General features: G+C 37.4%; 2 protein-coding genes across 5 annotated transcripts in view; one reads left to right on the top strand and one right to left on the bottom strand.

The window, feature by feature from the left end:
- Positions 1 to 8,163, top strand: part of LOC122628144 (tyramine receptor 1-like) — a 39,556-nt gene extending 31,393 nt beyond the window's left edge. For 2 of the 3 annotated variants that reach the window (XM_043810068.1, XM_043810069.1), the window contains 4 exons: positions 2,267 to 2,379; positions 3,523 to 3,859; positions 4,357 to 4,673; positions 6,005 to 8,163. In XM_043810068.1, the coding sequence (XP_043666003.1) occupies positions 2,267 to 2,379; positions 3,523 to 3,859; positions 4,357 to 4,673; positions 6,005 to 6,212 (975 nt within the window). In that variant the 3' untranslated portion in view covers positions 6,213 to 8,163. The remainder of the gene's footprint in view (positions 1 to 2,266; positions 2,380 to 3,522; positions 3,860 to 4,356; positions 4,674 to 6,004) is intronic. The other variant, XM_043810070.1, reaches the window with a different exon arrangement.
- Positions 8,164 to 9,932: 1,769 nt separating this feature from the next.
- LOC122628143 (protein slit) overlaps positions 9,933 to 24,303 on the bottom strand; it is a 310,009-nt gene continuing 295,638 nt past the window's right edge. Inside the window, exons 7-29 of one of the 2 annotated variants that reach the window (XM_043810067.1) lie at positions 24,137 to 24,300; positions 23,478 to 23,549; positions 23,275 to 23,346; positions 23,116 to 23,187; positions 22,858 to 23,001; positions 22,581 to 22,738; positions 19,515 to 19,665; positions 18,624 to 18,770; positions 18,389 to 18,532; positions 18,012 to 18,175; positions 17,335 to 17,536; positions 17,162 to 17,233; positions 17,005 to 17,076; positions 16,846 to 16,917; positions 16,599 to 16,762; positions 16,135 to 16,354; positions 15,123 to 15,432; positions 14,803 to 15,016; positions 14,227 to 14,688; positions 13,941 to 14,141; positions 13,701 to 13,850; positions 13,307 to 13,446; positions 9,933 to 13,024 (exon numbers count right to left, since the gene is read on the bottom strand). In XM_043810067.1, the coding sequence (XP_043666002.1) occupies positions 12,938 to 13,024; positions 13,307 to 13,446; positions 13,701 to 13,850; positions 13,941 to 14,141; positions 14,227 to 14,688; positions 14,803 to 15,016; positions 15,123 to 15,432; positions 16,135 to 16,354; positions 16,599 to 16,762; positions 16,846 to 16,917; positions 17,005 to 17,076; positions 17,162 to 17,233; positions 17,335 to 17,536; positions 18,012 to 18,175; positions 18,389 to 18,532; positions 18,624 to 18,770; positions 19,515 to 19,665; positions 22,581 to 22,738; positions 22,858 to 23,001; positions 23,116 to 23,187; positions 23,275 to 23,346; positions 23,478 to 23,549; positions 24,137 to 24,300 (3,654 nt within the window). In that variant the 3' untranslated portion in view covers positions 9,933 to 12,937. Of the gene's footprint in view, positions 13,025 to 13,306; positions 13,447 to 13,700; positions 13,851 to 13,940; positions 14,142 to 14,226; positions 14,689 to 14,802; positions 15,017 to 15,122; positions 15,433 to 16,134; positions 16,355 to 16,598; positions 16,763 to 16,845; positions 16,918 to 17,004; positions 17,077 to 17,161; positions 17,234 to 17,334; positions 17,537 to 18,011; positions 18,176 to 18,388; positions 18,533 to 18,623; positions 18,771 to 19,514; positions 19,666 to 22,574; positions 22,739 to 22,857; positions 23,002 to 23,115; positions 23,188 to 23,274; positions 23,347 to 23,477; positions 23,550 to 24,136; positions 24,301 to 24,303 lie in introns of both variants that reach the window. The other variant, XM_043810066.1, reaches the window with a different exon arrangement.

Here is a 24,303-nt window from a genome sequence, read left to right on the forward strand (position 1 = left end):
TGTATGTATGTATATATACACACAACGATCAAGAGAGAAAGAGGAGGGGAAAAGGAGAGAGAGAGGGAGAGAGGAAGAGAGGGAGAGAGAGAGAGAGAGAGAGAGGGATGCAACGTCTCTTCTGCCTCGTCAACATTGCGTCAAGCTTAATTGGTAATCAGTGAATGGCGGGCAAGTGCCCTCGTCGCATATAATTCATGTCAGTTGCGCGAACATCATTGATATGCTTCACCAGTTCTTACGTTTTTCATAATTTTAATTTCTCCATTTTATCTTGTCAATTCCTTGCAAAGGAATTGATTGTTATTGAGACTTAATTCTTCCCGATAACGATTACTAATCATGAATGATAACGAATTGATTCTATTCGATTGATCGAATAGATAGATATCTTCGTTTTCTTTTCCTTCTCCTTTTTCTTTCTTTTTTTATTATCAACAGAAATAAAAAAATAAAGGAAAAGAGATAAATAAACGTACGTATTAGTTTTAATAAAGAACGAATATTCTGTGGAAGCCGATATTTATTTGGTTCAACGATATTACCAATATTGTAATCTATTCGAATTTCGTTTTTTGACGATCGTTTAATCGTTAATAGACGAATACTAGCTCGTTTAGATTCAACAGTCTCCGTTATAGTTCTTTGATCGATTGAGCATTTCCCGATCGATGAACCTTTTCGAAATTGAGCTCATCAATCGCCAACACCTTCTCGTACTTAATGCTCTGAACATGAAATCGGCGATCGTCGTTCGAGGTAACGAATAGTGATTTTACATTTAGATTGGAGTTCGACGTGGAATATAATGGAGCTCATCAACGCAATCCAATCGAGACGATCTTGAACGTCCACAATTAGTCTAGAAAATTAGGACGTTCTTCGTGTGTACACGTCAGGACGCCAGGGATTTCGAGCTTTCAATCCTTCGAATATTTTCCTTCGAAGATTCATTTAATTAAAAATGTTCCTTGATGAAGATAATAATCAGGAAAATAAAAATCTTTTCTTTAGTTTGAAAAATTTTCAAAAAAAAAAAAAAAATACATTAGTCTTATTCTATTTGCGTAATATCAAATTTCTCTTTCTCTATGTCTCTCTGTCCCTCTCTCTCTTTTTCATTTTATTCATCTCGAAATTTTAACATAAAAATTGGTTCGTTTCCGATAGCGAAGTTTTGTACTAAACAAATATCGAAGCTAAGTTTTTCAAGAAGGTAGTCCATCTTAGCCACATCACGGCGAGGAGTTTTACTTTTGCATAACTTTCAGATAGTTATACTTTTTAAAAAAATGTCGAGATATCTCTAAAAATTTCATAATCATTCGATATTTTATAATAAAAAAATAGAGGTATAAAGTAAAATCGGAATCGTAAAATACAAAGGACGCTTCCAGAATACTTTTCAATAAATTTAATAAATTCTGAGAGTAGACGTAATAAATCTTTTCCTCTTTCTCTCTCTCTCTCTCTCTCTTTCTCTCTCTCTCTCTCTCTTTCTTTTTTTCATACCTGAACATGATATTACAAATATATATATTAAGGTATAACATGGGTGAATGCGATTATATCAAAGATATGAAAATAATATAAAGCGTAATGCGATGCAATAGCGCGTAATATAATAATAATTAGCAAACTTTTTTCTCGCTTTATGAACCTTCATGCACGATTGCATTTTCATTGAACCGACACTCCTCCGATTTTTATCGTGGAAAAAATTGAATATGGATTATCGTGGAAAATAAAAATAAAAGTTGATAACAGGAAGATAAATTTCGATTGGCCGATTTTAATTTAAATTCAGTCCATGATCAGTCCGTGATCTCCGGAGAAAGAAATACATATATCATATTTAATAGAAATATATGGAACTTTTTTTTCGAGGAAATAAAAAAGAAAGAAACATCCGATTTAATCGAAATATTTCATTACATTTTGAGGATAGCTATATCGTTAGTAAAAAAGTAATATTTCTCTTTCTATGAAAGAAGCATATATAGAGATATAAGTCCTGAATCGTGAGACGTATCAAGCTTTATCCAGGACAAGCAAAAGATTTTCCAGAAATTGAATTCAATCGACGTCATGTATTATTCCTTTCTCCTTGGACAACCAACACGTTCTTACGAATGTTCGATCCGGCTATCAAACGAAAAACTAGAATTCGTCTTGACAATACCATCTCTTTCTCTCTCTCTCTCTCCCTTTTTCTGTTTTCGTTGCATTCTATCTTTTCACATTACTATTATGTCGTATGGACAAGTTGAACGGCGGAAGCTGGGAACTCGGTGAAATCCTGTGCGACTCTTGGGTGTCCTTGGACATTCTTCTCTGCACAGCTAGTATTCTATCGTTGTGTGCGATATCTATAGACAGGTAAGATCCCATATACGTAGTAGTGAATCTCGTCACGTAAGTTTAACGAGATTATCGAGAAGTTCGTTTCCCGCATAGTCCATGCACCGTACGATAGATTTTTACCTTCTCCTTTCCTCTTCTCATTTTTCTCATCTTCACTCTTACTCACACTCTACGATAAGAGTGTACGATCTCTCGTCTTATGACTTTTCGCACGTGTCAATTTCACGTTTTTTCTCTCATTTCCTCGCGTCAAAAATTATCAGCCCACAGGTTAGAACCGTTGTGAAAAGTTTCCTGTTAAATGAGGAAAGCTACGGATACGGTCGTGCTCGATTGCTTTACGTGGCTCGAATTTGTGGTCGTTGCACACGCCTCATGGAATTGAATATTCGTTTCTATTTCGTTATATATATATAATTTTATTATATATATATTTATTATATACATATATATGTATATATTTATATATAATATTTATTATACTCACATGAATACTTTCTCGGGATATTCCTTTAAGTTTGGTAATAATTTAACAGTTTGGCCTTTTACGGATACTACATTTTAATCTTTTCATCGTAGATTCCATTGGAAAATTGATTCTAAAATTGGCCAAACTCCAACTTCGATTCGAGTCTACGCGAGTGTGCGATCGATAAAGCGTTAAGAAAAAGATCAACTTGTGATTCGAAGTAGATTTTTTCCTGAAAATTCTATTTCTCAAGGATCATCGTGTGTGACGAATAAAATTACTTCATCCGTTTCAGTTTGATCACCCTAAAATTTGGAATAAATTATTGTAAATGGTTTAACGCGCTGGAGTTTGGCAATATCCCAGATTTCGTCGATAATGACGTTAACTAGCGCCTTTGATGAATAAGAAATTTTCTTAAGACTCTTTTGGCATAAACAATCGTGTAGTACAAATTTATATCGAAGAGTTGCCAATCATAAATGGATTAAAAAAATGATATCAAAGTTTCCAGACGTTTTAAAAGAATTAAATTAATAAGTAAACGCAACTAATTATAATCAATTTTCATTTCATTGATCTTATTAATTATTATTAATGTTTGAATCAAGTGCTTTTAATAAATTATCTTATTATATACGTATATTCGTAAGATCTCATTATCACTTCACAAGTGTGTCATTTTGAAGGTACCTCGCGGTGACTCAACCATTAGTCTACAGCCGAAGACGGAGAAGTAAGAGATTGGCTGGTTTAATGATCGTAGCTGTCTGGATACTAGCAGGTGCGATTACGAGCCCTCCTCTTCTTGGCTGTTTCCCACGAGCAACTAATCGCGATAGCAAAAAGTGTTCCTACAACATGGACTCTTCCTACGTCATATTCTCTGCCTGCGGGTCCTTCTTCTTACCAATGTTAGTCATGCTTTACGTTTACGGAAGGATCTCCTGCGTTATAGCTAGTCGACACAGAAACTTGGAGACCGGTGACTCTGAGAAAACTCGTCGACGAACTCGAAATGCACCGGTAATATTCTCAAATAATTTATCATTTATTTTCTCCACCACATTTCCACTAAAATAATTTTACTGATCGTCTCGGAAATATTATTCATTTTCATGATAGTAGTTGCATTTACTTCCATAAACTTGCACAACCAATTTACGAAAGTTCCGAATAAATTTCGACGTCCTGGAAAACATTTAACGATCGTTCCCACCTAACGTAGCGTGTTATATTCGTTACTTCCTACTCTACATCTTTGATACGTGCTGAAGTGTGCTAATACGGTTCGTTGTACATCACGCAATATCCGATCGATGATTCGACGTATTTTTGCTTTTATCCTACTTTTTCGTTGCTAGTGATATTATCGAGGAAGAAATAATTCAGAAAACCAAATTTACAAAAATCTATTCCAAAAATAATGTCATCAATTCATATGAAAAAAAAAAAAAAAACAAGCAAACCAACAAACAAACCATTATAAACTTGATTTATGTATCTACCTAATTTTGATATAGATCGAACGTACAAAGAGCATGAAGATTCGTCGTTCGGAGTGTACGGTGGATAGTGATACTTGCGAAAGGACGTCGATCGAGGGTGAAACTACGAGCAGTTGCAAGAAAGTGGGTACAATTCGAGGTCATCAGCAGAGCTGTATCAACAGGGTAGCAAGGGAAACGAAAACCGCTGGCACATTGGCAGTAGTAGTGGGCGGTTTCGTGGCTTGCTGGTTACCATTCTTCATTCTCTATCTTGCCACTCCGTTCGTCCCGATGGAACCACCAGATATCCTGATGCCGGCATTAACGTGGCTAGGTACCGACAATCATACGTACGAATGAATTTTGTTCTGTTTCGTTTTTCTTCTCTATCTCTCTTTCTTTCTTTTTTCTGTTTATCTTTGGTAACATTCTCAAAGGCAGTAATCAAGCAGTTTTTTTTGTGAGGCCTTTACGTAAATTATCATTTGGTATTTTTTTTTTTCACGGGTCTTCTCTATCTCGGTACTTTTTGCTTTCTCTGTGAATCTATGCATATGAGTCAGATATCAGTTCTGCGTTATAGACAAATAGAAAACTGATAAGAACTTACGTTTTAACATATATTGTATATCTATGTATGTACATATATATACACATAAAATATACATGTGTGTATGTATGTGTGTATCTTGAATCACATATCTCACCGTATTTCCTCGTACATAAGCGAGGTACAAAGTTAGAATTCGCGTACATACTGCCGTTCTACTTATCAAGAAATGCAATTTTTATCAAAACCTTTGCTCGAACTATGGTGGTGGTAGAACGTTCTAAGAATTCCTGTGAGGATTCGAAGCGAAACGTGTGTCGCGTAGTCGGCGTAGTCGTCTTTCCTACGATCCGTCGAATTTTCCTTCCTATCGAAATCGTTCGTTTTTTCGATAATCTATGAAGATTGCTCGAGGGGTAGGAAAAAGCAAACTTAAGTTTCATATGATCACAGTGAAACAGAGAAAAAAGAGTAAGAGTCAAGATGGATTATTTAGAAAATTCTACTTTTTACCAGCGATTTCATAGTACAACTTTTTCAATAGAATATTGGCGGAAACAATTTCATTCGGAGATACTACTAATAGATATATAAATGAATAAATATATATATATATAATTTATAAATAGACATACACACACACACACACACATAATATATATACATAAAGAAAATGAAAAAAGAAAAAAATAAATAGAAAGAAGAAAGAATAAGAAATAGATAGATACATAGATAGATGGATAGAGAAAGAGAGAAAGAGAGAAAAAGTAGATACGTAGATATACACAATACATACATACATATATACGTACCCTGCTTTCTATATATCTATATAGAAAAGATCGTGAGGGCACGTCGGCAACATTCGTGAGAAGAAGGAAGTATTTCTTTCTGAAATACGATAAAAACTTTTCTCACTACGTCGCCAGTGCAGGCAACAATTTTATTGGTGAACTTTAGCCGCTCAAAGAGCAATACATCTTCAGCGATCGATTCGTAGCTCTTAACGATATTCCTTCCTTCTTCTCACCAGGATAATCGTAACTTTTTCACTTAAACTATGTATTACGAAAAGAAAAAGAAACGAACGTAAATTTACGATTCGTCTCTTTTGCTGTTTCTCTTTCTTAGGTTGGATAAATTCAGCGATAAATCCATTCATCTACGCATTTTACTCGGCCGACTTCAGGTTAGCATTTTGGCGGTTAACATGTCGGAAGTGCTTCAAAAGTCAAACGACTTTAAATCATACCGAACGGAAAGTACCAACCCCTGCGACGTGGAGGAAGAGTGCATCGAGAACGTGAAGATCAATCTCATTGATCTTGAAAATGATTGAATATATACTGCGCAACGTAGTACGAAAAATACGATTTTCAAGTGGATTATGGGAAGAAAAGGAAAAATAAGAAATGGAAAAAACGAGTTTCGTTATGGAAGACGCTGTCGAAGAAGAAACCTCCTAACGATGTTTCCTGTATAGAGATGATTTCTGCATCGCTTGGATATTCTGTTAACGAGTGAACGAGTGAACGAGTGAACGAGTGAACTGAAAAAGGGAGAAGATGGATAGATGGATAGATAGATAGATAGATAGTTAGAAGGAGAAAGAGAGAGAGAGAGAGAGAGAGAGAGAGAGAGTGAGAGAGAGAGGGAGAGGGAGAGAGAGAAAAATTTTCCTTCGCTTCAGCGCGTCTTTCGTTCGTTAACGTATCTTTTCATAACGATCACGCAATTTTCTTCTTTATATTTTTAACAAACGCTCGTGTAACATTCATGGCTCGTGGATCAAATGTAACTGTACACAAACAATATATATATATATAGGTATATATATACATATATAGGTTTTAGAATACTATAGTTCGTTTCGTTTCACAATGAGAAAAGTTCTATTTATCTTCTTCAAAGATCGTTGTAGTTGATCGGTTGAACTCTGAGTTTAGGCCAGGGCCACTTCTCTTTATTTCTTTCTCTCTCTCTCTCTCTCTCTCTTTCTCTCTATCTATCTCTGTCTCTCTCCTTTTCTCTCTCTAGTTTAGCAATGGATTAGAGCTTGGATTAGCTACGGTTTAACTCTACGTTAGTACCGGTTTGACCCTCGGTTGTTTCTGAATTAGAGCCGCGTTAGGTCCTTTTGTGAAGACTTCCAAATTAACCACTCTGAACAGAAAGAGAGAGAGATGGAGACAGAGAGATAGAAGACTCAAGGGGCTAGTAGTTTCCATCTCGTCGACTTACGAAAATCGAATCCGGTTCGAGAGTAATGTCAAAGCTTTCGACGATATATCAAGGAGCTCTTTATCTCTCTCATCGAGGAACATGCATGAGAAATAGGAAAAAATTTTATGGAAAAACTTAACATGCGATCCTTCAAAAACTTTTTCTCGCGAGCATAAATTCTGATAAATTAGCTCGTAAATTTTACCTTTCAATAACACAGTTGTGAGTTCGATTGATATCGAGTTTACGATAGTAGAACGTTTCTCTATGCTAAATTATAGTCTTCGTGAATAGCGTCGAGAGATTTGCCTAAAATCAACATTGCATGGAGAACGTATCAAAATACATACATATGTATGAATCTACGAAAATTCAGTTTCAATGCAAAATAATCAATGCATAAGGAATAACAAATAATCTCAAATCGGTGCTGATTTCCTATTAATTAATTTGTTCTTCTATGGAAATTTGATAATCATAGTTTTGCATTTTTCTGTTAAAACATTCGAAAGGTATGGGCTAAGAGAGAATAGCAAATTATTTTTTCTATCTCTCTCTTTCTCTCTTTCTTTCTTTTTAAAAGCATCGTGTTATCCTATTATCCATTGCTTCTTTCAAACGTTGATTAATATTCTACCAAAAATCAATGTCGAATTAAAAATTAACAGATATATAATTTATGTAATCGCAAAGTATCCGTGCGATATGCGAAGAACAAAAAAATTAAGTTAAAATTGCGTCGTTATCGTCGAATAATAAACATATCTAGATCAATCCATAATCTCTTTCACACGACGAAGGTAAACTTTTCTAATGCGTACGATAATTCATAATATATTCGACGAGAAAAATCTTTTTCTATATACATACGTAAATTATCGCGCTGACCACCTTAGAAACAAATAATCATCGATATCATGATTGATGATCCTTTTACTGCGTCCTTAAAATGCCGATGTCGACTCTCATCAATACGATGAACTGTCTTTGAAAATATATTTGTATATGCAGCGAATGTGCAAAACAAACGCATTATCACGATTTATCGAATAAAATATTACAGGATACCACGTGCTTCTCGAATAATTTATTTCAACGATCGAGAATTTGTCTTTCTTTTTTTTTTTATATCTTCCGTTTTCCTTAAACTATTTTAATCAAAAATAAATATCGATAAAAGGTGGGTATATAATTAAGAAAAAGTTTGTACGGATGGTAATTTACATTCAGAATTGATATTATATAGACTCGAATGGTAAAACTTTTCGTTGGTTACAAACGTCGATAACATAGATTTCGTTGCAACTTCACAAGATAACACGTTTCATATCGATAGAAACTTCCTTACTAATACTAGATAATATTCGTTATCACGATTACCGACGATGTAACAATGGTTGCTTGCTTCCAGGGATTTACTCATATTTTAATTAATTAAACATTTTAAAAACGATACGAAACGATAATATATGTGACACTAAACGATCATTATAAACTTTACATACATTTATTTAATTGCATTCATATTTCGAAGATTTGTTACATTATATAAACATAGACATTTTGCTTTCACGCTAATACCTAATTTAATACCTACATGTATAGAGCTATAGTATTTCTAGGCATGCAGTATTCCAGTTTTATTTGGTAAAACGTGCTTCGCGATAGACACATTTATACAAATCCCATTCTTCCCTCTCGATTCATGATCATGCTCTCACGAATTTATGTTCACACATCCTAATTCTTTCACACGCACTCTCTCTTTCTCTCCGTTTTATTTCTTTCAAACTTTCTCTCTCTCTCTCTCTCTCTCTCTCTCTCTCTCTTTCTCTCTTTTTTGCCAACATAGAATTCAGAGTACTCTGAAAAATGTAATAACTTCGTTTATTATTTATCGGGAAAAGAGTGTCGGTCTTATATCGTAAGATTCGCGTTCAAAGAAAAAAAAAAAAATAAATAAATAAAACAATAAAGAATAACAAAAAAATTATTGTAACTTATATGGAAAGAGTTATAAGAAATGTTCTCAATCTAAGAGAAAGAATCGAATAAAGACGGCTAGGAAGAAAAATGAAAAAAGTTTTGCGTTTAGAATAATCGTCTGGAAATTTGACAAAGGGTCATTTTGAAGCCAACACTCTTTTCATCGCTAATTAACTCATCCTTTTTTGCCGGTTATTATTGTCCAATACAAACGTACGCCTCGCAATAAAACGTCACCTTACTTTCTATCTCTCTCTTTCTCTCTCTCTCTCTCTCTCTCTCTCTCTCTCTCTCTCTCTCTCTCTCTCTCTCTCTCTCTGTCTGTCTTTTTCTTTCTCTTCGCATTATCTTTTTTTTATTTTTCTCTTTTCTCTATTCTATTTCCCTAGCGTACCACTTTCATACTAAATGGCTTCTCCTCGCTGATATCGAATTTTTCTCTAATCCATACGCGTCTATTTTTCTATTCTTTTTTCTTCATTTAGTTGATTTAATCAAATTCGAAAATTATCGAACTGATAATCATCCGACTGGTTTCTTTGCCTATCTCTATCTTTTTTCTCTTTTCTTTCCTTTACTTTCAAAATCGTTCACGTTGATTCACATTAATTCGCATCTAATCGCACCTATGTATATGCAAGAAAAATCGACTGGCCATTATTCTGGAAAGGATTTATTTCGAAGGTCGACGTCGGAGCGAGTTATAAACGAAACGATATAAGCGAGCTTATACGGCTATTAATACTTACAAAGTTGTATCAATGTAATAATATGACGTATGTATGCCGTTATGGTACACCTATGCTTAAATTGGGCTATGAATTACGGAGAGAGCGGTGAGAAGAATCGATACGCTTTTTCGCGATCACTTTATTTACGATTTTAGGCGTGCGTGCGCGTATGTGTTTTCTCTTTCCTTTATATTACAAATTTTTTAAATTAATCGAACAAAGGTCTATGTAGATATAGTATCAGAAAGAAAGAATTTCTTTTATGAAAAAACCCACGCGCATACGTTGGTACGTTATCGTTTAATAATGAAATAAATCGATAATGAATTTCATCAAAATCGAAGTAATCAATTGTAAACGCTTTGAACCATCGAATGACAGTGGATTATTTCTCACCGGATAAGTGCACGTATTAACTTATATTATTAATATATTATACGCGAAATAATCTCTACCTATTTTAGCGAATTAAGTAGTTCGAATGATATTTCCCGTACGAACCAATACGCTACAATCCCATATAAATTATTCTCTTATACAAAAATAATTACACGAAGATTACGTCTCTTCGCGTATCGGATATGGAGACTCCCCGTTCGGAAGTTGTTGGAGTCACCGACCTTTTTTTTCTCAAATTACAGATTCTCAAATTTATCTCGTCGTTCGTTAACGTTTAACAAATGAAATTCTTTAAAGATCACTTCTCGTTTTACGAAACGCGCCACGAATCGATCGTTCGTCTCGAGCGAATCTCTATCAATTTCAATGAAAATAAAACGAATTTTGCCTCGAACAAATTTGTTCGATCAATTTAATTGTATAATAATATTTATTTATTAGCGAGCTTCGAAAGTGAACGGTCTCCGATCGTTCGTTTCAAACTATTTCAAAACGATTCGATTCCGAAGTTTCGATGCTCCTTGAATATTTCACAAACTGCACTTTTATTCTCTCGAGACTAATTACGATTAGGCCGTATGTAGTGCGCAGAAGTCATCGAAATCACCGATTTAGAAACTCTTTCCACGCTCTTCACGGAGACCTCTCAATCTATTCTCGAAAATCATGATCGGTTCGTAATTTATTTACACGTTCACGAGCTACTCGTAGAATGCATTATCGACTTCGAATGTATCTAATCGTAAATAGGCCGATACCGAATCGACAAAGTCTACATACTTTTCGTGAAAGTGAACGAAACGAGAAGTAGAAGAAAGAAAGAAAAAAGTAAAGAAGAACGGAAATAAGAAACAATATATTATTTTGTCGTTTAAACTTTATCCTACGAAAGATCTTACTTTTAAACTATCAATAAAAAGTTAGAAATAACGTTAGAATATATCGTTAGAAGGAATACTAATCTTTAAACGCTTATGGCATTGGAGAGATATAATATGCAAAAAAAAGAAAAAGAATTATTTGCGTAAATATTAAAATCGATAATAAAATCTCATACTTGGCTCTTAAACGAACAATCTTCGGCGAATAAATAAATATCGAGCGATAAACGAACGAAGAAAGAAAAGAGTCTCCCGAGGAACAATTGCCTTTTCAACTACGTATTCGCTATAAATATATTATTATGCTAAAAAAGGTGGCAGTTCTTTCTTTCTTTCTTTTAATATTTTTTCATACTTTTTCCTTTTTTTCTTATTCGATCTAGAAGTCATCTTTTCTAGGAGTAGATGCCCGACGTAGGGTTAACATTCGTTGAGTAAAAGACGTGACATATGGAAAACTAACATTTATCGTGCGTAATTAATTCGTTCTCTCGAGTACAGTGCATGATTAAAGAAAAAAAAAAAAAAAAAGAAAGAAGTAAAACGAGAAAGAAAAAAATCGATAGCTGCTATTATTCGACCGCGATAAACCGATCGGCGAGCGCACCATGAACGTTTCCTCTTTGATTAGAAGCGGAACTTTTCTGTCATTATCGCTTTTTAGAAAACGATTTTAACGAAAAAGACGACGAAACATACACCGTGCGCTCGCGTACGTTCAGGAACGCTTCTCCTCATTTTATTTTTATTTATTTTTTTTTTTTTCTTACTTTTTCTCCACTTATCTTTTTCTTTTTTATTCGTTAATATCCACAAATCTCACGAATCATCGTCTTTTTTTAATAGTGTGGACACGTTACGTTACGTGCTCGGCTAAATATTCGCAACTGCGTGTCTGTCTCTGTGAATGTGTGCCTGCGCGCGTGTGTGTACGTGTATGTGTGTATGTGTTTTACGGTCGCAAGCACGCTTTTTATCGTACCCACAAATCGTTATTAGGGATGAGAATGATGCGTGCGTGCTTGCATCGTGTACATCTTTTCTTTTATTATCCTTCCCATTATTATTTTTTCTTCATCTATTCATCTTTCCATCCCCTGTTAGGCAGTTATTAGGCAGTTATGAATCCTTACAATCCTATAATAATACGTATAATACCTAATATGCGTTAAACTGCAATATGTATGCGTGTGGCTTCTTATTTTTTTTTTTTTATCTTTCCCTTTCGATATCGATAGTCCATCATACTTAATAGTACTTACAATATACTTTAGCTTCTTCGCTTTATCTCCAATAATAATAATAATAGTAGTAGTAATAGTAATAATAATAATAATAATAATAATAATAATAATAATAATAATAATAATAATAGTAATAATAATAATAATATTAATATTAATATTAATGTTAATAATAATATTAATAATAATAATAGTAATAATAATTAATAATTAATAATTAATAATTAATAATAATTAATAATTAATAATACATATCACACTGAGCCGGCTGTGTGTGTCCATCTTAGTTTTGGCCCGCACTGTTCTCTGTCACTTTCACTTTCAAAAATCTCCTGGGTTTTAATTTGAAGATGCGTCGAGGGTAGTTACTTTATTCTTTTTTTTCTTCTTCCATCTTCTTCTATTCTTATCATCCTTTTTTTCTTCTTTCCTTCTTCGGCGCATCTTCGAATGTTCAGAGATATTTAAAAGATTGATAGTGCGATTTTGGATCTCGGGGTCTTTTCGTCGACGATCTCGTCTAAGTCTCAGTGTACTGCTACGATGATGATTGTTGAGAGGGAGGCTGCTCGTGTGACGAGATGCGGATATTACTACTTGCTAGTAGCACTTTCGAGTGCAGGTGCACTTACGAACAAGGTCGACGTCCTTCGTGTACCGCATGCCATCCGTACAGATTAGCCGAACCTGAAATTCGATAGTTTTCTCAGTTTTTAAATTTTACTACGAATAAATATGTGAATTTTATGAGTTTAGATTTTAACAAAAGTTCACTTCGATTTCTGGATTGAAAGTTCACTGTGCTAAAAATTATTACTGGTTTCGATATAATCTTGAAAAATTTGGTATCGATCGAACATAGAAAGACAGAGAGGGAGGAAGGGAGGGAGAGAGAAAGAGAGAGAGAGAGAGAGAGGGAGAGAGAGAGAGAGGAAGAGAGAGAGAGAGGAAGAGAGAGAGAGAGAGTACCTTGCGTCGTTTGGTCTTTCTTGGTAAGCAGCACGAATTGCCGCAACTTCCCCAACATTTGGCAAGTTTCACAGGTCGTCGACTACGGCATCCGTTTTCGCTGTAGTACTCCCTCGTGTGCTCTTTACGACACGTTGGCGCTGAAACGGATATGAAAAGTTTAACTTCGATCATCGACTGCCACCAGCAGGAACTCTAAAGTTCCCATCCCTTCGAAAAGCCAAAAACTCCAAATACAGCACTCAATGAAATTCGCTACGATTATCTTGTCTCAATCACAGAATAAACGAAGGGGGCCTTTCACGAAGCTTTCTAAGAGTCACGAGAGTCTACCAGTTAACTATGAGTGTCATGAAAAAGAAAATGTTTCAATTAAGTAGATAGATTGAATCACCTTTCTCGCAATATCGCCCGTACCAGCCGGTCTGACATCTGCAGGAATAATCATTCCCAAATGCCGATGGAACGCATTGCGAGCCCTTCTTACACTCGTGACCGGCACAGGGATCAGAGATTCCTGTGATTGGGAGCGATACGACGATATCTATAAGTTCGTCAAAAGATTTTTTAAGAATTTTATAATACATGTTCGCTTTGTATATGGAAAAGACAGAGTCAAGAATTTCAAAGTTACCGGAATGTTCGCGAGGAGGAATGTGCTCCTGTGGCAAGGTATCTTCGTTACTGCCGACAGCAATGCCTTCGGCTTCGATGACGTCTCGTGCTTCATCAGCTTCCTCCTCGTTAGAAGCACATCCAGGAGTAACGCGATGCCTTTTGGCGGCATTGCTAAAGTCCACCAGCTTGTGGTTGATCCACATCTCGGAGATGCAGCCTGTGTTGGAGGATCAAAGTTCGTTAGTTCTAGGTTTGATCGATTCGGTAAAGGATGCTAACAGATTTAACGGTTCGATCTTTACCTTGGAAGCTCGTGACGTTCCTTAAATGAAACTCGGAGAAGGCTACGTTGGCGACTTCGGGTGTGACACCACCAACGTACATCGGCGTGATGAGCTTCAAATATTCCCTCGGGCCCTCGTTTATGATGCTCCTGGCTGGACCGCGATCAACCCTCATCGTGAAGTTCTTCTTGATCGCCAAAAGTTCAGCCATGTGGGGCTTACCATCGGAGACCATCTCGTAACTGTACATCGTCGACGTAGGATAATTTCCAACGTCGTAAGAGACTCGGACGCGACCATTGAACAACTCGACGGCTATATGCTCCCCGTTTTGACCGTCGTAGAGTAAAACCCCGTTTTCCTGCGTGGTCGTGAAAATGATGGTCACATTTGCCTCGGGCCTCGTGCGTAGCGGCTCTAGCTCGACCAGCGAGCTATTGTCCACGAAGCTCAGACTCGTCAGGTACTCGCATCGTTTTCCTACGTGTAGTTACAAGTACGTTTTGTTTTGTTTTTCTTCTTTTTTTTTTTGTAATTAAACTACATCCTACGTTTGTAGCGAAGAAAAAAGTAAAACGATTTCCCAAAATTTACCGGTATAGCCGGGGTGGCACTGGCAAAGATAGTCCGCGGCGGAGGCAGGAGCTGGCTGGAAGCAGGCACCATACTGACAATCGTGATGTGCACACGGACTCGTTTGTGGATATAACATGGCTGTTGATGGTGCAATCTCGCAGTACCTTCCAGTATACTCCGCCGCGCACTTACACTCGTAATTGTTTATGCCGTCGATGCAAGTAGCACCGTTCTAAAAATATAAGGAATCCATATTCAATCCAGAATGAAGAGGACAAGAGGACACAACGTGACGCGTGTAATTTATATATCGAACGAAAGGGAAAGTGTTCTCGTACCTGGCACATATGATCACCGCAGTCATCCAGGTTGGTGGAACAATTAAGGCCGGTGAAGCCGATCGGGCATTCGCAGCTGTAGTGGGTTTGGTGATCGACGCATCGACCCCCGTTCTCGCAGGGATCGTGCCCCTTTGTGCAAAAGGGTATTTTCGCTCCGCAGTATTCTCCCATGAATCCTGGGGTGCAGTCACATCGATAGGCCTGAACGAGGTCGACGCAGGTCGCGTTATTGGCGCACTTGTTGTTCGCACAGTCGTCGACGTTACTCTCGCATCGGAGTCCCTCGTATCCGGGGGCACAGTCGCAACTGTCACACACGGACTGAACGTCAATCGAGAGATTGAGCTTGACATTCGGTCAAGCTAGATTCGTTAAAACTAGCGTCGCTCTTCGGGGCTCACGTGCACGTCCCGTTTCATATCTACTCTTTCTATATTTCCTTCCTTTATTTATTAATTTTTTTCTTTTCGACTCATGACAGGTCGATCTCATGACGGCGATTAACACACTCTTACAAAAAATCTACGAGACTACTACTGATAGGCCTAATCGATTTCAAAATTACGGTTTCATCGTCACTATGTTATCATGCACTTTCAACTACTTTCTACCAATTGTTCTTTATCACTACTTCGACTATTAACGACGACGTATCGATCGCCCAGCTTGGATTTTCGATACGTCATAGTGATTATTATTATTATTATTATTATTATCATTATTATTATCATTATTATTATTATTCGTTCGCATTCATAGGAAGCAGCAGGCTCGTTTTACTCAGACGCTTTTCTAAGATATCTACTATCGATCGATAGAATAGAGAGAGATATAGAAGAGTCAAAGGAATTCCGTCCGATAATTACGCAATCCTGTTGGATGATCTTCCGCGCCGACAGGATTCGATATATCGACGTCGAAGAGAAACTCAACTACGGGATTACGAGCAAGGCTAAAGTCGACCCGACGAGCTACTGATAAACTTGAGAATAGTCTAGCTGGTAAATACCTGAATCTTCCTTCTTCCAATACTTTGCAAGTTCCGGAGTTCTTGCAAGGATTTCCATAGCACGCGTCAATTTTATGCTGACACCGGTCCCCATGATATCCTGGCGCGCACTTGCAACGGAACTGCCGATCCGGAAGCGCCTCGCAGAGTCCTCCGTTCTGGCATGGCGCGGTGTAACACAGGTCGCACTTGGCCAGGACCTCGGCTGGCTGTTGCTTGGCTGCGCGGAAGAAAGGTCTACGATTAATGAGCAATTTTAGTACCGTACCGAGCTGATGGGCCAAAAAACCACGAACTAAACAGACTGATCGCGTTGCACGATTCAAACTAAAAACACCGTCACGATTAGTGAATGAGATCATTGAACAGTGCTTGGCCAAGAAAGATTTACTTACATCAAATAAAAAATTATATTTCTCGACCAAGTTGTTCGCGATCTTTAAACGTATCGATGAGATACTTACTTTTACATTGAAACGCGTCGGGTGGTGTCGTCAGAAGAAGTTTGTCTCTCATGTTCGGTGGATCCATACACTTGGCTATACCAGGCTCGACAAAATCTTTTTTCACCCATTCAGCCAACCACCGCATGCTGCAGTCGCAATAGAGAGGGTTCGAACCAAGAGCACTGGAAAAATGAATAATCATAGTGGCAATCGTTCGAATTCCAATTATTGTCGAACTTTATCATCTCGCGTCGAGCGTACTTACAGATGAGATATCGATTTTAAATCCTCGAAAGCACCCTCGGGAATCACCGATATGTCGTTGCCATGAAGAGAACTGTTGGAACGATTATTATCGATTAACACTCTTCCTAATAAAATATAATATGTTTCTAGGTAATCAAACTAGATCGATTAGACTCACATTATACGCAGAGACTTCAGTCCCGCGAGAGCGTTTCTTTGCACACATTGCAATTTGTTGTAGCTGATAATTCTACGAAAACAAAAAAAAAGAGGTATGAGTATCGAGAAATCTCTGATATCTCTCCAGAGAGTAGACTAGAAAATGTTCGACTTACAGATGCGACAGCTTCGTGAGATTCCTAAAGGTATCGTTGGACAACATTCCGATCTGATTGTTGCTCAAATCGCTGGAAAAAAGAACGGGAAAAGAAGGTTAGAATGTTGGTGAAAGTCGACTCGAAAAAGATATAAAAGAGAGAAAGAGAGATAAAGAGGGAGTTTTATTTACAGCTTGGTCAGAATCCTCAGGTGGTTCAGTCTCTCTGGTTGGATGGTCTTAATGTCGTTCTCGTCCAAATACAGCTCCGTGGTTTCCGGTGGAATCCCACGTGGAATCTCCGTAAGCTGAGCCCTTGAACACCTTACCACCGAACCAGCACAATTGCACTGGGGTGGACAGTAATCGTCGCCCAGACAGCCAACGCTGTCATCTGATGTTCGTAAAATGAAACGACGATCGTTAATGAAACCCTTTAATCCGCGAATTACCGCGGATAGAATAAGCAAGAACGCATAGAAATGCTGATTATGCAAATTAAAACGCGCCTTGGTAATTTCATGCAAACTAAGTAGACGATTATTAAGTACTTAAGTATTAATAAAAAACTATCTTATACTTCGTTCGCGGTAACTTGATAATATAAGATGAAAAGAAGTTTTACCTACTGTCGCTCGTTCGTTAACGCAAATAATTTCATGCAACCTGAACGGATAATTATTATCCGCTTGTATATTTTATTATAAACAAGAAAAAAGAAGAACAGAGAAATCGTTCGTTCTCCGATGTTTATTTTATAGGAAAAAAGGGGAAAAAAAGATCGGGAAAAGGAACTTTTCCAATCCGGTTGTTTTAAAAGGGTCAATGACTCGATAGAAACAAGTAGCTTATGCAAGAATCATACGTACTGTTACATTTGAATTCGTGATGTGGAATATCCTTAATGACGGCGTCCTTGAGTCGCAGGGGATCGTGACAACGACCGGTCATTCCTGTCATATCTCGTTTCCTGAGCCATCCGGCGAACCATGCGAGGTGACAATTACACGACAGTGGATTGCCTTGCATGTTGCTGGAAACGCAAAGCTATACATCAAACTCACGACTCGAGTAACTTGGAATCATTATAATTCACGTATTTGCGTATGCGTTAGTAGGTATACCCTTTAATATGTATAGTTCGTTATCTTTAAAAAAGAATCTTGATAAGAGGAAGCGTGCACGATATGCATACGCTTTTAAAGATAAATCCTATGGGTAATATCAATTAATTATTAATGCTTACATGGCACGAATGTGAGCCAATCCGTCGAAAGCCTCAGGCATCACGCATGTTATAGCATTTCCGTGGAGATTCAAGCTCTTCAGATTCGTCAGACCAGTGAACATCTTGTTGTGAACTTCTCTCAGCCGATTGTCGGACAACAATCTGCGAGGAAGAAACGAACGAAGGAAATTCGTAAGATGAACGAAGACAACAACGAAGAAAAACGATGATCGATCGTTTGCTGAAAACTTACAGGTCGGTGAGCTTGTGTGCTCCTTGAAAAGCGGACGCTTCGATGCGTGAGATTTTATTCTTTCTTAGATCCAGATGCTGTAATTCCGGAAGCTTTTGGAATAGCCCGTCCGCTTTGATCTTGTCCAACTCGTTGTTGCCTAGCAAACTGCATCGAGAGAAGAGGGAAATAATATAATAGAAAATTACTCGGAAATTTTCTCCTTGACTTCCTCAACCGTGCGAACAATTAATTCATACTGAGGGAAACGACGAGGAATAAACTAATCGATCGTTACGGATAGAGGTAGATGGGCGTTGTTTCATCAAGCGAGTAAAATAATTTATTTCGATTAATAAAACGCATACTATCGGTCTTCTTCTCCAAAAAGAAAAAAAACGAAATTCCAACAAACATTAAACTCAAACGGAGAAATAATTTCGTTCGATCGAACGTCATTTTCAGTATATCCAACAACGAACGATAAATAATGTTCGAATAAAAATTTCAACGAATATCGATTATTATCATCGATCGGAACGGTAACACGCGATGATGAATCCGAGAACATGAAGCATATTTAAAAAGGACGATTCGTTCGTTGAAATTCGACATGTCTCTCGATTGTAAAAAATTACCCGTATATTCCTGTCACACGTGCCCACATAGTAGAGAGATTGTGGAAAATTGATATGGTAATAGTATCTATCTTCATTCGAGTGTCGTATCTGATATCGATATTAGTCGAGTATTAGCGAGAACGCGTAAAACAACTCACATAGAAATATTAGTGATCACGCGTGATATGAATAAGAGACAAAATAGAGAAAAAGAGAGAGAGAGAAAGAGAGGGAGAGAGAGAAACTAAGATTATATCTCCCGTTACGGGAGAGAGTGAGAAGTGATACTTACAGAGTAGAGGTGTAAATCGGTAGATCTCTGGGTATTGAGGTAAGCTTCTTACTGGAACAATCGATAGTTGCTCCGTTGCACGAGCAAGGAGAGGGGCATGCACCGGGTAGAATGCATTCACCAGCCCTCTTTGTCAAAAGTTCTTCGTCGCCTATAAACAAAAGCTCATTGATACAGTCGAATTAACAACTTAATTGCCTGATCTATATAAATATTCTATCTTTGATTTCGATAGATATCTCTGCTCGTTAAAGTAGAAGCGATGCGAGTCTCTTTCATCTATCCACGAAACGAGCAACATTTGATGATTTTTCATACCTACCGTGTACAATGCGATGCTTCTCTCTCGTTAGTCTTAATATGTATGTTAATGAAATATTAATTTCTATAAATATAGGGGATAAATAAAAGGAACGTTAAAAAACGTTTTCACTTTTAATCTCCTCGCTCGCATCACTCCCATCATTGTCGAGTGAGTTACCGTATGCAGATGAGGTATTTCGGGATGAACGAATGATGATGATATTTATTGATAACTATGTCGAATTATCGATACGATGATACCTCTCGATAGATGTTTAGTGAAATTTATTCATCGTCGATATACCGACACGGCCGAAAGGAGAAACGTTCAATGTAATTATGGGAGAGGGAATGAACGTGGTGAGGCGATAATATACTGATTTAATACATTTTAATAATTAACAATCATGCCTAGCGACATTGCAAAACTGGGATCGGCTGGGCTCGCTTGCAGGAGAACGTGCCCGTTCAATAATTGAGTGTTTAGCGGCACACGTTGGGCATTACACATAGTAAATATGTTTATGCATGAGAGCATGGCTATAGAGAAATGATTCATTGTCGCATTATACCTCTACATTGTAAATTAGCCGAACCGCGATACGCGTTTACGCGGACGCAAAACGATATCAGTAATTCATCGTAATGTGTATAACGATATGCCGTCCAAAAAGAGAGAGAATCGATTCGTATAATAATTTCTTCGGTAAGCTACGATCAAAACTATATTGGATCATTGATCCGTACTTTATCAAGTTTGTAAGTTCAGAATAGAAAAAGAAAATAAAAGAGAAATCGTCCAACCATTCGGTTTTTATTTTTATATATCGAAGATCGAAAGAAGTATTTTCATTCGATAAAAATCGAAAATCGTTCGATCGTGGTCACGTTATTTACCGAAGAAGAAAAAGAAAAACTACGAAGAGATAGTGCTTTCTCTCCAAGGGATTCGAAGGACGCGTTTCAACTGCTCGCCTTCTTATTTCTCGCCTTGAATCCTTTCGTAAACCGCGTGTGGCTTTAGCGTAAATTTTTACTATGGCTCGAGCGAAAGTTACGAAAGTTCCTTTCAAGTTTTACGCCCGAAGCGTAAACTCTCGTTTAGAGAAATGCACGTAACAAGAATACCCCTTTATACTTTGAAAAGGGGTAGGAGACAACGGCACATATGTGTTTCCGAAATGTTTATTCCCTGGCGTCGTTTTACTCCCTCTGACCTCTTCATGCTGAAAAAGAATAGCTATGTATATATGTACGTATGTGTATGTAGATATCCGTACATATTTAGCGAGAGTCTACAAGTATGTACATACCTACGAAACGTGTGTTTTTCAAGATTATCCTGTGTACTAGGTAAAGTGCATTCGGGATAAACGCGAAACCGCGAAAGAGGAGAACGAGGAGGAGGGATGAAAACTTTCGGCTATTATCCTCGAACATGTATGGCGTATTACCGAGGCTCCTTATTTGAAGTAGGTGTACTCTTTTACGTGATGTAATCCGAAGAAAAAAAAAAAAAGAAAGAAGTAGATAAATGTAAAAAATCTAATTCCAAAAAAAGAATGATAATTTTAAGCTCTCCCTTATAAACCCCGATGTTAGAATATTTTATCAGTTTTCCAACGATTACTTCCGCTCGGAATAATTTAATTCCGGTCGTCGTTGAAGCGTGAATAGTACGAAATTAGAAGCATCGATAATCCGATAATTACAGCTCCATCGAAACGATATCGCGATCGTCACTCTGCGAACACGTTCGAGATGTAGGTATATTATAAATTAATGAACTCGAAATGTGCCTGGGCAGGTCGCAGTAAGCGTATAACAATAATCATAAATGTCGACGGTTGGCCCTTATGAGGAGGATAATATGCGAGCATAATAAATAAGCAATCGCTGGAGAAGCGTAGAGACAGCGATTCTGCGGCGATGCATCCAGTAGCAATTACACAGGCTCGACAAAGTGCTCGACATTAATCAAAGGAATCCAGCCGTGGCTACACCTGTACGGATTGGCCGATCACCCGAACCGGACGTGCCGACAACGACTAAGAAGAAGAAGAAGAAGAAGAAGAAGAAGAAGAAGAAGAAACGAAAAAGAAGAAAGGTCTTGGCGCTCTCGCGTCGCAAGAGATGCATCGAAACGATGTAAGATGAAAAAGGACGGTTGCAGGATGCACCGGGAGACTAACGAGGGTACATCGAGCGTAATATCAGCGTGGATGAAAGCATAAATCTAAATCGTTCATCGTTGGCCATGGTCAAAGGCAGAAGCTTTCGCGAACATTACTCTTCGCCGATCATCTAATGGTAGATTAGGATGAATAATTATTCTTCGAGATTAGAGGACAAACTCGTTCCTTTTCTTTCTTTTTTTTTTTTCTTTATTTTCTCTTTTTCTTTTCTTTTTTCTTTTTTATTCCTTCGGAAGCTCCTAGATTTTAATTAAATTATTATCCGTAAAATATACGTAATATCAGACATTACCATCGATGATAATTTACTAGATCGGTTTAATTTCTCGTATCACCTTCATCCAAGGCGTTCTATCTTGAGTGCTCGATTAAAAGAAATGTAAAGAGGAAACGAAACTTATTATGTTCGAGAAGTGAAAAAGCGTGATTAATGAATGTAGATGCAATTTTAATGATGAAGGGAAAACGATGCGAGATCTTAGTTGGGAGAAGCTACCGACCTGTATACATTGTCCTCTCGAAGTTTTAAGAAGAGATACCGAAAAGGTCGAATTGTGCTTACCCTTACATTTGAACTTGTCGTCTCGCATCGAATCGATCTTCCGCTTCTGCGCCCTCTTCGGCGATTCGCATTTTGCACCAGACGTCTCGATTGGATGTGCGTGAAGGTAGGCACTCAACCATCGTAAGTTGCAGTCGCAGATGAAAGGATTTTTTGCTAGATGTCTGTGAAAGAAATCCCAACGATTTTGTTTCCTTTTCTTTTTTTCGCAGTCGTTATAACGCTTATGCTTGCATGAAAGACATTTAACAAACTATTATTAAAATAAATGCTAGATACAAACAGTGTTTTAATACTCCGTAGATTTGAGAAGGTTCCATTCGCCAGAGACTTGATGTTATTATCGTACAAAGAAAGAAGAGTGAGGTTGTGAAGATCTCGGAAAAGATCGGTCCTTATGCAAGAAATTTCATTGGCGTTGAGCAATCTGAAAAGAAAAGTATTGTTTCGTAAACAATTTAAAGAGGTGGTTACTACACCATTGAAGAATCAATAATGATGATGTTTTGTTAAAATCGTAAAACGTAATACGATTACTCACAGTAATTGCAAATTGGAGAGTCCTTGAAAGAGACCACCTGGAAGTTCACTGATCTTATTTCCATAGAGAACTCTGAAACATGTGAAATTCGTATTATGCACATTAACTTAAATTATATATATCCTCGAGTACTATTTATACAAAACTTAAAAGACTCACAGAGATTCGAGGGATTTCAAACCGTGGAACGCATCAGAAGCCACCTTTTGAATCTGATTATTGCTGAGATCGCTATGAGAGAAAAAAGAATGTTAAAGAAAGAAGAGTAAAAGGAAAGAAATGACGTGAAACGAATTTTAACGACGTATGAACGAACGAAATAAAAATGTCAGTAGGCAGATTAATCAAGAAGAGTTACTCACATTCTCCGTAATTTTCTATACGGTGAAAAGGCCTTGGGTGGGATCTCCGTAATACCATTTTGTTCCAGACGTCTAAAGAACGATCGATGAAAATTTTTGAAGATGAAGCATCAGCAGCAGGAGCAGCAGCAGCAGCAGTTGCAACGAATTGGAAAAAAAAGAGAAGAAAGAAAAACGATTTAGCCATGGTTTTTTTTCTTTCATTCTTCATTCTTCATACTATCGTTCGTAGTATTCTATCGACTTCGATTGGCTGTCGGGCGATATTAGGAGAGAAAAAAACACAGATTTTTCGCGCTGCTCCATTTAAATTGGCACCGCGTCTGGCACTGCACGTTCACCGAATTTGATTTTTCTATTTTATCCGATGGCGAGTGCACAGGGAATCGGTTTTTCCTTCTTTTTTTCTTTTTCGTAAATTTCAAATCAAATTTTTTCTTCTTTTCGTTCCAATTTGTGGGATATAAAACGCACCATCTCTCTGATACTTTACCGATGAAGAGAGAAAAAAGAAAAAGAAATGGATAGATAGATAGATAGATAGATAGATAGATAGATAGATAGATAGATAGATAGAGAAAAAGAGAAATCGATAACGCGAGACAGCCAAGTTTCGAAGCTCGTTGTTGCCGTGCTAGAAGGTAGAACTTTTTACGAACAATTCCGTGGTGTCCTCCGGAAGATGGGTCGGTACTTTCGTCAAGGAATTCTCTCGGCAATCGACGATTCCGTTGGCGCATTTGCAGGGATGCGGGCATTGCGGTTCCGCACTGCATTCCGAGCCCGCTCGTTCTACCAAGCCGGAGCATTTGAACTCGTGTTCCTG

Source organism: Vespula pensylvanica, chromosome 3, assembly GCF_014466175.1.
Source record: "Vespula pensylvanica isolate Volc-1 chromosome 3, ASM1446617v1, whole genome shotgun sequence".
NCBI lineage: Eukaryota > Metazoa > Arthropoda > Insecta > Hymenoptera > Vespidae > Vespula > Vespula pensylvanica.